The 13,935-nt window shown below is 41.2% G+C and overlaps 1 protein-coding gene across 9 annotated transcripts; it reads left to right on the top strand.

The window, feature by feature from the left end:
• The first annotated feature begins 3,856 nt into the window (after positions 1-3,856).
• Positions 3,857-13,218, top strand: LOC122031820 (cyclin-D1-1-like). Of its 9 annotated transcripts, XM_042590987.1 has the most exons (13): positions 4,148-4,340; positions 7,802-8,066; positions 9,058-9,102; positions 9,169-9,249; positions 9,541-9,576; positions 9,644-9,707; positions 9,848-10,274; positions 10,372-10,458; positions 10,720-10,815; positions 10,888-11,089; positions 11,169-11,299; positions 11,385-12,159; positions 12,765-13,218. In XM_042590987.1, the coding sequence occupies exons 7-12, from the start codon at positions 10,032-10,034 to the stop codon at positions 11,568-11,570; spliced, it is 945 nt and encodes a 314-aa protein (XP_042446921.1). In that variant the 5' UTR covers positions 4,148-4,340; positions 7,802-8,066; positions 9,058-9,102; positions 9,169-9,249; positions 9,541-9,576; positions 9,644-9,707; positions 9,848-10,031; the 3' UTR covers positions 11,571-12,159; positions 12,765-13,218. The 9 variants fall into 9 exon arrangements, 8 of the variants coding, with proteins under 8 accessions (XP_042446921.1, XP_042446920.1, XP_042446918.1 ...); XM_042590986.1 differs by lacking the exon at positions 9,169-9,249 and having other exon boundaries at positions 9,541-9,550; XM_042590984.1 differs by lacking the exon at positions 9,169-9,249.
• The last annotated feature ends 717 nt before the right edge of the window (positions 13,219-13,935 follow it).

The following is a 13,935-nucleotide window of genomic DNA, read 5'->3' as shown; positions in this document are numbered from 1 at the left end:
ACAGTAAGTCCCATCGGTCGTGATGAAGTTAACCTTCTCTTGATTCTCTTGGGCGAGCGACACTTGATGGTAACCTTAGTATGCGTCGAGCATGTAAATCAGCTTGCAACCCACGGTGGAGTCCACTATCTGGTCTATCCTGGGCAGGGGATAGAAGTCCTTCGAGCAATCCTTGTTCAGATAGCGAAAGTCGATGCAGACTCCCCATTTGTTGTCCGGTTTGGATACTAGCACAACTTTAGCGAGCCAGCTTAAAAACTAAATCTCACGAATGTGCCTGGCTTCCAGCAATTTTTCTATCTTCGCCTGGATGATTTGGTTCTGCTCCGCACTGAAGTCCCTCTTTCGTTGCTTTACTGGCCGATTGTTCGATCGAATGTGAAGCTCATGTTGAGCTACACTTGGGGAGATGCCTGGGAGCTCATGGGTCGACCAGGCAAATACATCATGATTTTGCCTAAGGTAGGTGACCATCTCTGCCTTCTTCTCCTCTATCAGGTCAGCGGTGATGAAGGTGGTGGCCTCTAACCGACTAAAGTGGATTTGGATCTCCTCCTTTTCCTCATAGACCAACAAGGGAGGCTCTTCCCTGATGGCGTTTACTTCCATGCATGGAATCTTCCTCGAGGCTCTTGCTTCGGACTTGGCCATCTCGAGGTAGCATCGCCTAGCGGCCTGCTGATCGCCTTTAACTTCGCCCACCTTGTTGTCTACCGAAAACCTGATCTTCTGGCAGAAAGTGGACACCACACCTTCAGACTCGTTAAGGGTCAGTTGACTTGATATAACATTGTAGGTGGGTAGTGCGTCCACCACAATAAAGTTTGTGGTCCTTGTCCTCTTCAGCGGCTCCTCTCCGAGCGATATGACCAGCCGAGCCTGGCCAATCGACAACACTTCATTGCCTGTGAACCCGTAGAGTGGGGTCCTCATCAGCTGCAATTCACTTCGGTCAATTTATAGTTCGTCGAATGCCTTCTTGAATATAATATTCACTGAGCTTCCTATATCAACAAAGGTTCGGTGAATAGTATAATTAGCTATTACCGCTCGGATGATCAAAGCATCGTCATGAGGGATCTCCACTTCCTCCAGGTCTCAGGGGCCGAAATTGATTTCGGACCCCACGGCCTTCTCCTTGTTGCATCCAACAACATGTATTTCTAGACACTGAGCGTGCGACTTCCTCGCTCAGTTTGAATCACCATCGACCAGTCCACCGGTGATTATTCCAATCTCTCCCTGAGTGACATTGCTCTTGTTTTCTTCCTCTCGAGCCGAGGGTCTGTTCCGTTCAGCAGAAGCTCGAACCAGACTTGTGTTGTTTTTCCACTGAGGCTGATGATGGTGTCGTTCAACCATCATTCTTCCTTCATCCCTTCACCTGGTTGATCAGTGCCTATGGCGTCGATCAGGAGATGGTGATTGACGGTGAAATCCCCATGGAGCCGGTCTACTTGTAATTGGTGTCAGGTCATAGAAATCATGCGTGTTGTGTGTCACCGATTGGTAGAAGGAGCAGAACAATGGCGTAAATGACTTACCTTTTACAGTTTTTGGGCGATTGACTGCCACATGTTGCATGACATGCGTTCTGGGCTTCTGGTGTTGCTGTGCTCCTCCTTCTTGGGGCCCCTTAGGTGGTTGATTGTTGCTCGATGGTCGCCGCTCAGGCGTCGTTGCAGGCTCGGTAGGTGCCTCCTTTCTTCTCACCACTTGGGTCTCTTCCACATTTATGTATTCTGTGGCCCTCCTGAGCAGGTGGTCGAAGTCCTTCGGTGGCTTCCAGATGAGTGAACGGAAGAACTCTCCTTCTGTGAGCCCCTGGGCTAATGCGTTCACCAATATTTCAGATGAGATCGATAGAATATCCATGACCACCTGGTTGAAGCGTTTGATGTAGGGCCTCAATGCCTCCTTGGGCCCCTACTTCAAAGAGAGCATATTAACATTCATCTTCTAGTAGCGGCGACTACTGGCGAAGTGATATAAGAATGTCGCTCAGAAGTCTTTAAAGCTATGAATTGATCCATTCGGTAATCTCCTGGACCAGCATTGCGCACATCTGGAGAGGGTCGTGAGGAAGACCCGACACTTCACACCGTCAGTGTACTGATGAAGTGTGGCCACATTATCAAACTTGGCCAAGTGATCATTCGGATCAATCGTTCCGTTGTACTCTCTGATCGTTAATGGGGTGTAGTGTCTTGGCAAAGGATCATCTAAGATCCCTTGAGAGAACTGTTGATTAATCTGCTCGAACGAATCATCATTCCTTGGTGCTTTCCCTTTATGCCCATCTCGAATGGGCGCGTCGTCCGAGGAGGATCCTCCTTCCTTATACGTTGGCCTAGCTCCTCTGATGGAGTGTGGAACAATGCTCGATAGAAGGGGACCATCATATTGGGCATGTCTCCGTATTGCTGGTCGGCTTATTACTCTATTCCCGAATTGGTACATGCTCCGTTCAATCTCCATATCTAGCTTGATGACTCACTGCTGAAATTGCGGGCTCCTGTACCTTGCGCTTGGCTAGCGCTTGTTGCTGTTGTTGTTCCACCATTTTTTGCAGCTCAGACTTGTATCAGATATCTAGCTCCTCCTTTGTCAAAGTCATCGTGGTGAGTTATCCAACGTCTTCTATCTTCGCATTTCGGATGAAGGCTATCTTCCCAAAGACGACGCCAATATGATCCTATCTGAAAATCGAGAAGATGGCTGGCTGGGGATATGGTTGCTGCGTTGACTGGATATAGACTCCGCTCTGCTCTGCAACACAAGAAACGTCAGTACCAAGCCAAGGAAGGGGCCCCCGACATTGGCCCTTCGATGCTCAAGTTAGTCACCAGAAAGAGGAAAAAGACGGAGCAACAGTAGACATAGGTGTGAATTGTGAATAACGCGTAGCTCCGTCGGTGTATGGACCCCCCTTTATATAGTGCCCGGGTAGGCGACGTGAACACTTCTCGAGACGTGAGCATGTTCTCCAATTTGTCCTATGAAAGGACCTGTCAGGAAAGTGCCTATGACACCATACCTTAATAGGGCATGCATATCCCTGACAAGACAGTAGAAGCTTCCGTCGTACGATCCGCTTGTTGACTATGCCTCGTGTCAGCGACATTATTTCCCAAAAGGATATTGAAAGATACGATAATAATCTCGCTGTTCGGCCGAGCAAGGTGAACGATCGGCTGGGACTTTTCATCTTGGTCGGCCTATGCTGTTTTTCCTTGTGGTGACTGGGTATAATAGCTTGTTATTGTCCGACCGGACTAACGCTCTGGTCATCCCAACGGTCCTCTGCTCCATGACGAGCGCATCATAATCTTAGATGTACGAGTGTTCTACTTGGACCAGTCCTTACTGGTTGGATGCCCTTGTCAAATCCTTTACTCTATACGAAAGGTCAATATCCTCTATAAAGACTTCCAAACAATAGAGTATAAAAATATGATTATTACTCCCTTAACTTAGTGAATTATGATCTACTCAATATGCTATGGATTGTACACTTACAGACACCAGAATATTTTTCAACAATGTTATAAATCACAACAAGGATTGCTATGGAAAAATTAATGACACATATCCTTTTACATATTGATAGCATCCCTCTCGAATGGTTAAACACTAGAATCGAACCAGTAAAACACTTGATCATACTTCAAATTGAAGGTTTAATTAAAGACAATGAGTTTTCAGAATAGACAGTATATAATAAATCAGATCAAGATACTAATTAGATATCTTTAATCCCATTAAAAAAGCAACTTTGACACTGAGAGCAGCTGTCTAAGGAGACACATGGGATGAGATAATATGATAGACTCGTAAGATTTTCTCCTATTAGGAGAAATCAATATAGAAAAAAGTTACTGACCAAAGGAAATAGGAATCCCATTTTTTTCCTTTTTCAATTATAACTAAGCACGTCACTTTAGTCCATTAAAAAAAACAAAAACAAAAAGCGGAATGGGAGAAGCACTCACCATTGTCTACCACCGCTTCTAAATTAGCCGGCGTTTGGATCCATTGAAGAAAAGAATATTGATAATCTAGCAGAGGACTAATCAAGATTCTCCGATTTTTCTTTGTCTTCTCAATGTACTCGGGTTGAGTCAACCTATCTTATCTTATATTCTAATTTTTTTTATGTCTTCTCAATCTACTCACGCTGAGTCACCCTGTCTTATCTTTTGGTTATGTAAGTTTAATAACTTCTGAAGTCTGGAGGCTTGACAGACGTTTATATAAGGATCCTCTATAGTATGTAAAAGACTGGGACATCAGCGCAAGAAGAAGAAAGGCTATCCGAAGGATATGTGTGCTATAAGTTTGTAAGTGTTTAAGTTCTTGTAACATAACTAGTCTGTACGCTTTCTATAAGTCTTTAATTTCTCATGTTTTGTTGTAATTTCCTAGATTCCAGTTTGCAATAATTAGTCTGTAATTTTTGACTTTGTAAGAATGGCAGCTTAATTTGTTTTCTAGGCCAAAGGAAAAACCCTGTTTTCTCACCTTATGTCAAAAATCCTCAATCTTTATCCAGGTATATATTTCTATAGAAAGGTAATTATCTAAAGAAAACGAAATTGCTGTGATTTTTCACATTTGTGAAATCTATGTTGGCTCTAAGTTGGGTAGCAAGAATTGGTAGCTCGCTATAAGTCTTAACTTTGCTAGGTAAATGTGAAAACCTAAGGCTTAAGATTTTTGAGGCTTGTTGAAATTTATGTAATTTGTACTCATGATTTAACTTAGATTTTGATAAATAATAAATAGATTAAAATTAGAATATTTATGATCTAATTATTTTACTAAGTGTGCAGGAGTTAATGGATTTAGAGAACCTGACACTAGACTAAAATCCAACTAAGTCCGCGAGACCCGATAGTTGGTGCGAAGTTTAGATAGGTCCACGGAACTTGATATCTGGCGGGAAGTCCAGTTGGGTCAGTGGGACCTGACAACCGGTTGAAGTTTAGTTGAGTCTGCGGATCTGACAACTGACTGGAAGACACGGTGGGTTAAAAGTAAGTCAAGCGACTGTAGTTGGTAAGTAAGAGGTAAACAACTGGAAGAGAGATCCAGTGAGGACACATTTCTGGTTGAGAGAACAATAGGTGCCGGTCCGGCTTAAGTCCATTTGGGAAACCTAAACTGAGATCTTGTCTAGATCGTGGTCTCGAGGAGACAGGATCTAAGTACTACTATTACCTTATTGTGTTGAGTTAACTTTATTTTGCAGGATAATTTTTTTTTTGCCTGGGCTAACTCTTTTTTACAGGAGAGATTGAAAAGAATGTCCGAGCGCCCGGACCACATCACCCGAGCAGCCTGGCTAGGCATCCGGGCTGTCCGGGTGCCCAGAGCTGGTCCAGGCACCCGGACTAGAAAAGTCATCTAGAAGCTGAATTGAAGCGCAACGACTGACCAAACTCATATCAACTGAGACAGGATCTAAGTACTACTATTACCTTATTGTGTTGAGTTAACTTTATTTTGCAGGATAATTTTTTTTTTGCCTGGGCTAACTCTTTTTTATAGGAGAGATTGAAAAGAATGTCCGAGCGCCCGGACCACATCACCCGAGCAGCCTGGCTAGGCATCCGGGCTGTCCGGGTGCCCAGAGCTGGTCCAGACACCCGGACTAGAAAAGTCATCTAGAAGCTGAATTGAAGCGCAACGACTGACCAAACTCATATCAACTGTTCAGGCACCCGGAAGTGGATAAACTTGACGGATCAAGATTCGACGAGAGATCACCATGTCTGTAATGGTCCAGGTGCTTGGAGGGGTTCTAGGCGTCTGGAATGAGCCTATATAAAGGCCTTCAACCATCAACTTCAGAACAACATCTACTGAAAGTTTCATTCTTGTGCACTGCTCCGAAAGGCTCCGACGATACCGAAAGGCTGCTCTGAAGTTCGAAAAATGAAAGACTTCACATTTCCTTTATGTTTGTCGGTAACAATTAATTTCAGTTCTTTTACTCAAATCATTTTGTAACTCGTTTTTGAATTAATAGTGATTGTCCAACGAAAGCACTCATCAAGTGTGGGCCTTCGAGTAGGAGTCGTCAAAGGCTCCGAACCAAATAAAAAATTACCTGTGTTAGCATGTGTTTTTATTCTCTTTCTTTTTCGTTGCATGACTTATTTTAAATTACGATTTTCAGCAAATACTATTCATCCCTTCTAACATCTTTTCTAACCAACACTTAATAGGTGAAGTTATCTGGTGAAACCAAAAATGAGAAAAATATTTTTCCAAAGTACCTAAAATCATCCTAATTCAATTACTTTTTAAAAAACTTATTCTTGTTCAATAATTCACTGGTTAATATTTATTATTATTATTTATAATTACTATTCACAGTTTAAAATACCGGAAACCTCCATCGGAGTTACTTAAAAACTCAACATCCAACTTCAATCACGAAGCAAATATTCAACCAAACATCCAACTTCGCCGCGAGAAATAATTAAAAATTGGTATAATATATATATATATATATATATATATATATATATATATATATATATATATATATATATATATATATATATATATATATACGAAGCAAATATCCAACCAAACATCCAACTTCGCCGCGAGAAATAATTAAAAATTGGTATAATATATATATATATAAAGGATGTATGGCGTGTCTAGTTACCTGCCTTAGAAAGATCTAGTTGTCACTAATCACCTAGATATCCTTCTATGGTATTATATTGACCAAAAAATACAGATTGTCCAATAATACTCTTATTGATCATGTTATAAACCATGCATATTGTTCTCTATGCTAATTGATCAAGTTTAAGAACTTAAAATAGGCTCTACATATCAAAGCATGTGACTAGGACTACAAAAACCTCGTCTTTGTGAGGAACAATCTATTTGCTGTGCTGAGCTATGCTATGCGTATCCTTCATAGCATCACGCCTAGTTTTGTTGCCGATATTAGTTTCATGTATAATAGGATTATCTTGAGAACACAAGTTATTGTTTCATGGATAATTAATTTGTCTAGTGTTCTCATGTATCATTGATTTTGTAGTATAAGCTAGTGTACGTGGAAAATCATGGCCTGAAGTATTATTTCAATTGTAAACTACCCTATACGAGTGTGCATCACAACCATGTGGCAAAAGGCGATTTGCTTGTCTTCAGCGTCCCCGCCAATCCGTCCCTAGGCCAGCATAGAGGAGGTAAATCACGGGTGACTACTAGCCATTAGTGTAAATGGTCAAGACATGGGGAGGTTATACTCGGTCACGCTGAGTTTCGATCCCAAGATCTCATATGACAACACCCCATATCTTAATCATTGCACCGTCCCGAAGAGACGAGTGTGCATCACAACCATGCTTCTGTGCAAGATCAGTCCGATATAATATTTGCCTACATTTCTTCTTTGATATTTTATGTAGCTTTTTGAATTTGATAGTATAAATTAAAAATAATGAATTAAATAAAAAAATATACTTTTTAAATTTTTATTCTACCTGTTTAAAAATTTATTACCGTCCGAACTTAACAGAAAGAGTAGCATTTTAAAAATAAGAGAAATGATTTGAGAATTATGAAAATTAGATTCATGGATCATGATTAGATCACATAAAGGCCGGCCGGCGGGGTGCACGGGGCCATGTCAGGCTCCGCACGGGTCGATTTCTTATTGGGCCATTGGCCTGGAGTTGTACTGCACACGGCTCCATGCCGAGTCAGCTTAGACTGCACCTCCAATCATAATACATCTTTTTTTTCTCAAATAGCTCAATTGGTACAGTTCAGTGCCGCCGTTCAATCCTATGCGGAGGTGCTCTACTTCTTTCTAGCCAACAGAGAGCCGAAGCCAAATTCGCAAACTATTGTGCTTCTCTCTGCTCATCTGTCGTTGGACCAGAAGAAACAAAATGACGTCGTGTTACATGGAGGGAGGGACGGCGCAGAAGTGTCAGATGTGTGATGAGGATTGGTGGTCCGGCGGAGGGTCGACGGCAAAGCTGCCGATGAGTTTGCTTACGGTCCCTCACTGCAGAGGAAACTTTAAGGTACTCGTAGATATAACCTCCTCCTATTCTCGACGGCATTCGAGGTGCTTGAGAAAATTCGTATTAGAAAAAAGTTAATTTTTTTACAAGTATTTTTAATCAATCTTTTTTAAATCATGACGATGATGTTTAGTGTCTCAGAGGAAATTTGTGTGGGACTTAGTGATTCAAGTGTTGGACAGTGTGAGTTAGGTTTGTCGACAACTAGCATTGAGCCAATTTAGTAGATCAATTCAGCATTTAATACATGAATATTGCCAGACATTAGTTGAGTTCCCGGTAGTGAGGCACGGGATAATCATGTAAATGCATATGATCCAATTTTAGCATTTACTGATAATTTATGTTTAAACAGTGACTGATATATAAGCATCCAATTGTGGCAGTACAGTTGCAGAATTCTAGGCCCACGGGACTCCAGATCACAGCATGAATCATTGTGGATGAATAAATGAAATGTTTCCATCATTATAAAACATAAACCAATGGAATATAGCTTGTCTCATCAGGTTATGTTTGGGACAGCAGAAAAGAAGAATAGCTTTTAGTTATGGGTGGAATGGATCACTACCAGATACTTCTCTAATGATTCAGTATGGACTAGACATTTCCTGAGGGGGACTTGCATAGAAGTGTATCACCATCTTGTTAGGAACAAGCAAGCCAAGTGGCTATGGACAGACCTTTTTTATTTTTTTTATTTTTTTGTAGAAGAGTAACAGTTTGTTTATAACAAGGCAGTTTGTGGGACTAATCAGGGATCCAGTTACAGATCAAATGAATTTGCTTCTAATAATATATTCTGTTTCCAATAACAGTGTGATAAATGGTGTAAAAGGAAGTTATTTATCTCAACCTATGCAAGTACATGCAACAGATGAAAATTTTCAAGATAGTCTCGGACAATACATGGAACTAGCTCTATCTTAAGGTTTTTTCCCCCTTCATTATCTGTGTTTTTGCTAACAATTAATGGTGTTCCTGAATGCAGGCCCCAAGTTGAATGAAGACCAGTCAGAATGAGATTTAAAAACAGGTACGTGTTAGCTGCAGTATAAAACCCAAATCATCTCATATGGAATCCAGATCCTGTTTATTTCAGTGATGTCTGAAACCCATTCTGACTGATCCCTGCCTCACTTGGATCACTCTCTTATGGAATCTGGGCTGAGCACTTCAGAATGTATGGAGCTCACTCATGACCATTCTTTGTTTTTTAATTTGGAATTTTTTGGATGCATACCAATTATTGTTCTGATATCTGCCACTGGGCATGAAATTATGAGGTCTTATCTTATGTAATTAATTGCACAGAATCAAATGGATATAATTAACAAACGAGCTCTGGGCATGAGTTTCTTCATTATTAAAAACAAATAAAACAGAGATACTTTTCTCCAAATAAATGAGGAAAATACTCTTTTATTTTACTTAATTCCTTTGCTTTTTTTTTTTTTTTCTTATTTGCGTGCAGGCGAGCAGAGGTAAGAGACTAGTGCGTCGCATGAAGGTAAACTGCCGGAAAAAATGGATATTCCGAGTCTCTGACAATATTAACGTAAATGGATACTGCACAGGAAGAAACAAACACAAACCACAAGAACTCCCAGTGGCAGTCAATTGGTCGTCACATGCACCATGGTAAATTACATGTCTACAACAAGATGAGTGAAAATGGAGATATAAATTAAACAAACACACACACAATTGAGTGAGATACGATAGTGACTTTCACCATATTCTACGAGTTACAAAGAAAAAGACTTTGACGTGATTTTCAGGTAAATTTATCTTGGCAACTATATAAATGCACTCTTGGTGGGAGCAGACGTTGTAAATTGCTTCTCAGCTCCTGCTTGGTGGCTTATACTTACCGTCTAGCTCTCTCTACTGTGACTGTCGCGTACTTGAGTCTCTCCGTCTCGTCTCCACCGGGCTCTGGTCCTCCGCGGTGATGGAAAAGAGATGAGGAACCGGCATCCTCTCCCGCCCACCATGCCGCCCTCTCCCTCGGCCTCCTCAGGCTGCTTCGACCTTCTCTGCACGGAGGGCACAGGCGAGTTCACCAGTTACCGTGACAACCCCGACGAGTCCGTCGCCATAGAGGGGGAGCCGGCGTTGGGTGCGACCGAGGTCGGTTCGGTTCTGTTCGAGGCCGAATCGCTAGACCCTGCGGCACGGCGTGACGCCGTCGACTGGATTCTCAAGGTTATATCTCCGGCGCAATTGTGCAGCCTAGAACTGTCTTCTGTGTTCCCATTAACATGCGCCGAGTCAGATTAACGAGCGTCTCGTTGGGTTTCAGGTGCGTGCTTGTTATCGGTTCCGCCCACTGACTGCGTATCTCGCCGTTTCCTACATGGATCGCTTCCTTGCTTCTCACCGCTTGCAGGTAGATCGATCTTCATCTAATCAAACGGCCACCAATCTGTTTTTTTCCCCTTAAATATTTGGATTATTGATGATGATGAAGTAAATACATCTTAATGTCGACTCATTTAACTGCCTGCGGTAGTGATCAAAGTGACAGAGTTTGCTGAATTATGAGAGAAGTATTTTAGGATTGGTTGAATGTAAACTGTTGCTTGGGCTCTCGTTGCTTGTTATATTTTAGCTCCATGGGTAATCTAATGCTTGTTGCATCCCAATGCAGCAAAACGGATGGGCACTGCAACTTCTATCAGTAGCTTGCCTCTCCCTAGCTGCAAAACTGGAGGAAACACTGGTCCCAACCCTTTCGGACCTGCAGGTGATTGAAGTTGATGCTACCATGACCATTGTATATTTACCAAGCATTCATAAAAAATTGAAATTTTTTTAGGTGGAGGATGCAAAGTTCATCTTCGAGCCTCGTGTTGTGTTTCGCATGGAACTTCTTGTGCTCTCTGCGTTAAATTGGAGGCTTCAGACTGTGACTCCCTTCAGTTTTGTTGATTTCTTTGCTTATAAGATATATTCTTCCAGTAAGCGAGCAAGAGTCTTGGCTTCGAGAGCCACACAAATCATATTAGCAGCAATGCCGGGTAATATTAAAAAAAAACGTCTTTGTCGTACCAATTCTAGCAGATGTAGTGCTTTGTTTTCAACTCTGTGTTGCAACAGAGATTGACATCACAACTCATTGGCCATCGGCCCTCGCTGCGGCTGCCATAATCCGTGCAGTGGATGGGACTCGGGATCTAGCCGTTTTCAGTCCTACAATTGCAGCATCATGGTGCGCTGGACTGACTGAGGTAACTGATATTGATGATCACTAGTTTTGATTCATAAACTAATGGATGGCTGCATCAATTCAGAGTTTCAAATTTGTCTTTTTAGGAAAGAATCTCCAATTGCTATGGAATTATGCGACAAACTGTTATCGAAGGAAGGCTAAGAAAGTCTCCAATGATTCTTTCACAGCACAGGGTATCTAGTCCATCTAAGAGGGATTCTAGGATCTCATCTTCCTCCTTATCTCAACCAACGAAGAGAAGGAAGCTTAACAAACACAATCGCCATTGAGTAGCTAGTGGAATGACTCTGCTGGAAATAAGAAAGCAAGGTATTGTATAACGGTTGAGAATCATATTGGTTTGGCAGATTCTGTAATATTTTGTGCAGGAGTTTGGTTTGTTTCCGTTCTAGTGTGGAAGGCTAGGATTTTTCTTCTTTTCTTTTTAGTCATTATAGTTGCTCCATTTGTTGGCTCCTATTATTTTGTGTGGTGCAAGTGTGCAAAATATATGTATTCCTTTCTGATGACTGTGGGGACTGTTGCAAATAGAGAGTGCATTGATTATTGGAAAGAAGAGAGCCAGCTCACGTACAGTTCTTGTTGTAAAAATAGTTAAAATCAATATCCAAGCAGGATAACAAGGTAACTGATGACGTTCCAGATCTCACACTGTTCCATTGTTCCTGGTCAAACTCTCTGACTCATCCTCAGTCTCAGCACAATGTGCATGATGAGAGCTTTCTTTTTGTTGTTTTGTTTAGGTCTTGCTACTTGAGCATTGTGAAGTATGAGTCTCATGCATGATGCGTGTGTGTTTCACCTCCAACATGCTTGTCAGCCTGAAGTGACAGTCATCTTGAGGCTGTGTTTCTGGAGGTACTGCAAATGCTTTCATTTTTTATAATGAGCCATTGGCCATTCAAAGAATGTATTAAAATTTGCAATATAAGAACTGATATTTCTTTTTTATCCAAGCGAAAATAAAGGACATAATGAATCAGCAGCAGTTCAATAATGAGTAGCTATCTAGTAGTAGCAGTAGTAGCTCATTAATTAGTCATATGTTTGGCCCTCAGATAAAGCATTGGGTGAAGAACTGCTGTAAAAAAATTTCAGGCTGAAGCTAGACATCAATGCATGCATTAGATATTCGAAAATGTAAGCCTATGACATCTAAAAAAGGACAAACATGTGAAGAACCTAAATCTGCTGAAAGCTTTTGTGATCTGAATTCTGGACCACTCTTGCTTCCTACTTTGTTATGCAAGCTAAGAAGCCATACAATCAGCCATCAGCTGTGTTAGACACCAAAAAGCAGCTGCAAACTCAAAAAATCTCTACTCCCAACCTGTTAACTTCACCAAAGTATACATTAATCTTCCTTTATACCTTTGACAGGAAAATGGTTAATGTGGACATGGAGTCGTCGCCCATATCTCTTTTAGATATTAATCATTATCTCATAAAATCTGTGATTGCAGATGAAATCATTCTGCTATAGTGGCAGTACCTTTGTGGGGGACGGTAACATGATGCTTGGAGAAAGAAGATGGATCAGGCAGAGGAATCATGAGAGTTGGTCGGAATGCGTCCAACCAACACAGCTCAAGAAATATGCTACGGTGTCGGGCGTTACACCTGATTGCCTGCGTTGTTAACGAACTTGAAGACTGTGTTGAGATCCACATCATCTGCAAGAAAACAAACATATCTGTGCGCAATTGAAAACAGTGTGGGACCTTGACACTTTACTGAATCCTCACGGTACATAACATCTAGATTAGGAGTTGTGTTCTACGGTACCTTGATTTCTTTCTGTTCTTCTATTTGTATTATCCATTTTCATTATTACTCTTTATGACTTCCTGCGTCATCCCTACGACTTGTAGATTCACTGGTCAATGGGGAACCGTTCCCTTGAACGAGCAACATGGAACAGTAGCAGTTGTCTTTCATACATCATTCAGACAATATCATTATTGTTTTATTAATTGTATAATCGATAGAATAAGCTCGTAGGCTTCTAGAGTTATATGAATGAATGAGTGGGAAAAGGTAGGTGAAGATTTGCTTTCTAATCAGACGGGAAAATTCAAACTAAAGTAAAATCAAATTGATCTTATGTCATTTGTCTGAATCTTACTTATATTGCAGCTGTAAAGCTGCCTCGGACAAGCAAAAGTCTTTAGAGGAGGAAAAGTGTTGGATTGTTGAAGAATAATGCATACATGGGATGAAAAATTCAATAACTAGTCAAGGATGATGATGGTGGTGGTGATTCAACTGCTACATAGAAATCGCTCAAGTTTAATGCGTGTATCTTATTACCTAGGACGTGTCACTTGACTAGCCCTACACTTTGAGCTTTCTCTTTCCAATTATCATAACTTCAGCTGTTAAAATTGAAAGTGGTGGACAGATTCCCTCATGCCTGACATGCTTCCAAATGAGTGAAAGAGAAGAAAATTTTCTTTTTTCTTGAAAAAAAAGAGAGATGATATTCTTCGTTTTTCCTTCCTTTTCCATCCTAAATTCACCATACTTTGTTTCTTATACAATCTCCTAGATTTCCATCGCCTTTTGGAATTCTCTTTGGCCACAAAGCAAGGAATCATAAGAACCAGCCCTAAAGCTAAAGGCTCTTTACCACTC

The sequence above is a fragment of the Zingiber officinale genome, chromosome 11A, assembly GCF_018446385.1.
Source record: "Zingiber officinale cultivar Zhangliang chromosome 11A, Zo_v1.1, whole genome shotgun sequence".
In the NCBI taxonomy this organism is placed as follows: Eukaryota; Viridiplantae; Streptophyta; class Magnoliopsida; order Zingiberales; family Zingiberaceae; genus Zingiber; species Zingiber officinale.
Note: the sequence above shows the minus strand (reverse complement) of the source record. Positions and strands in the feature narration are given on the sequence as shown.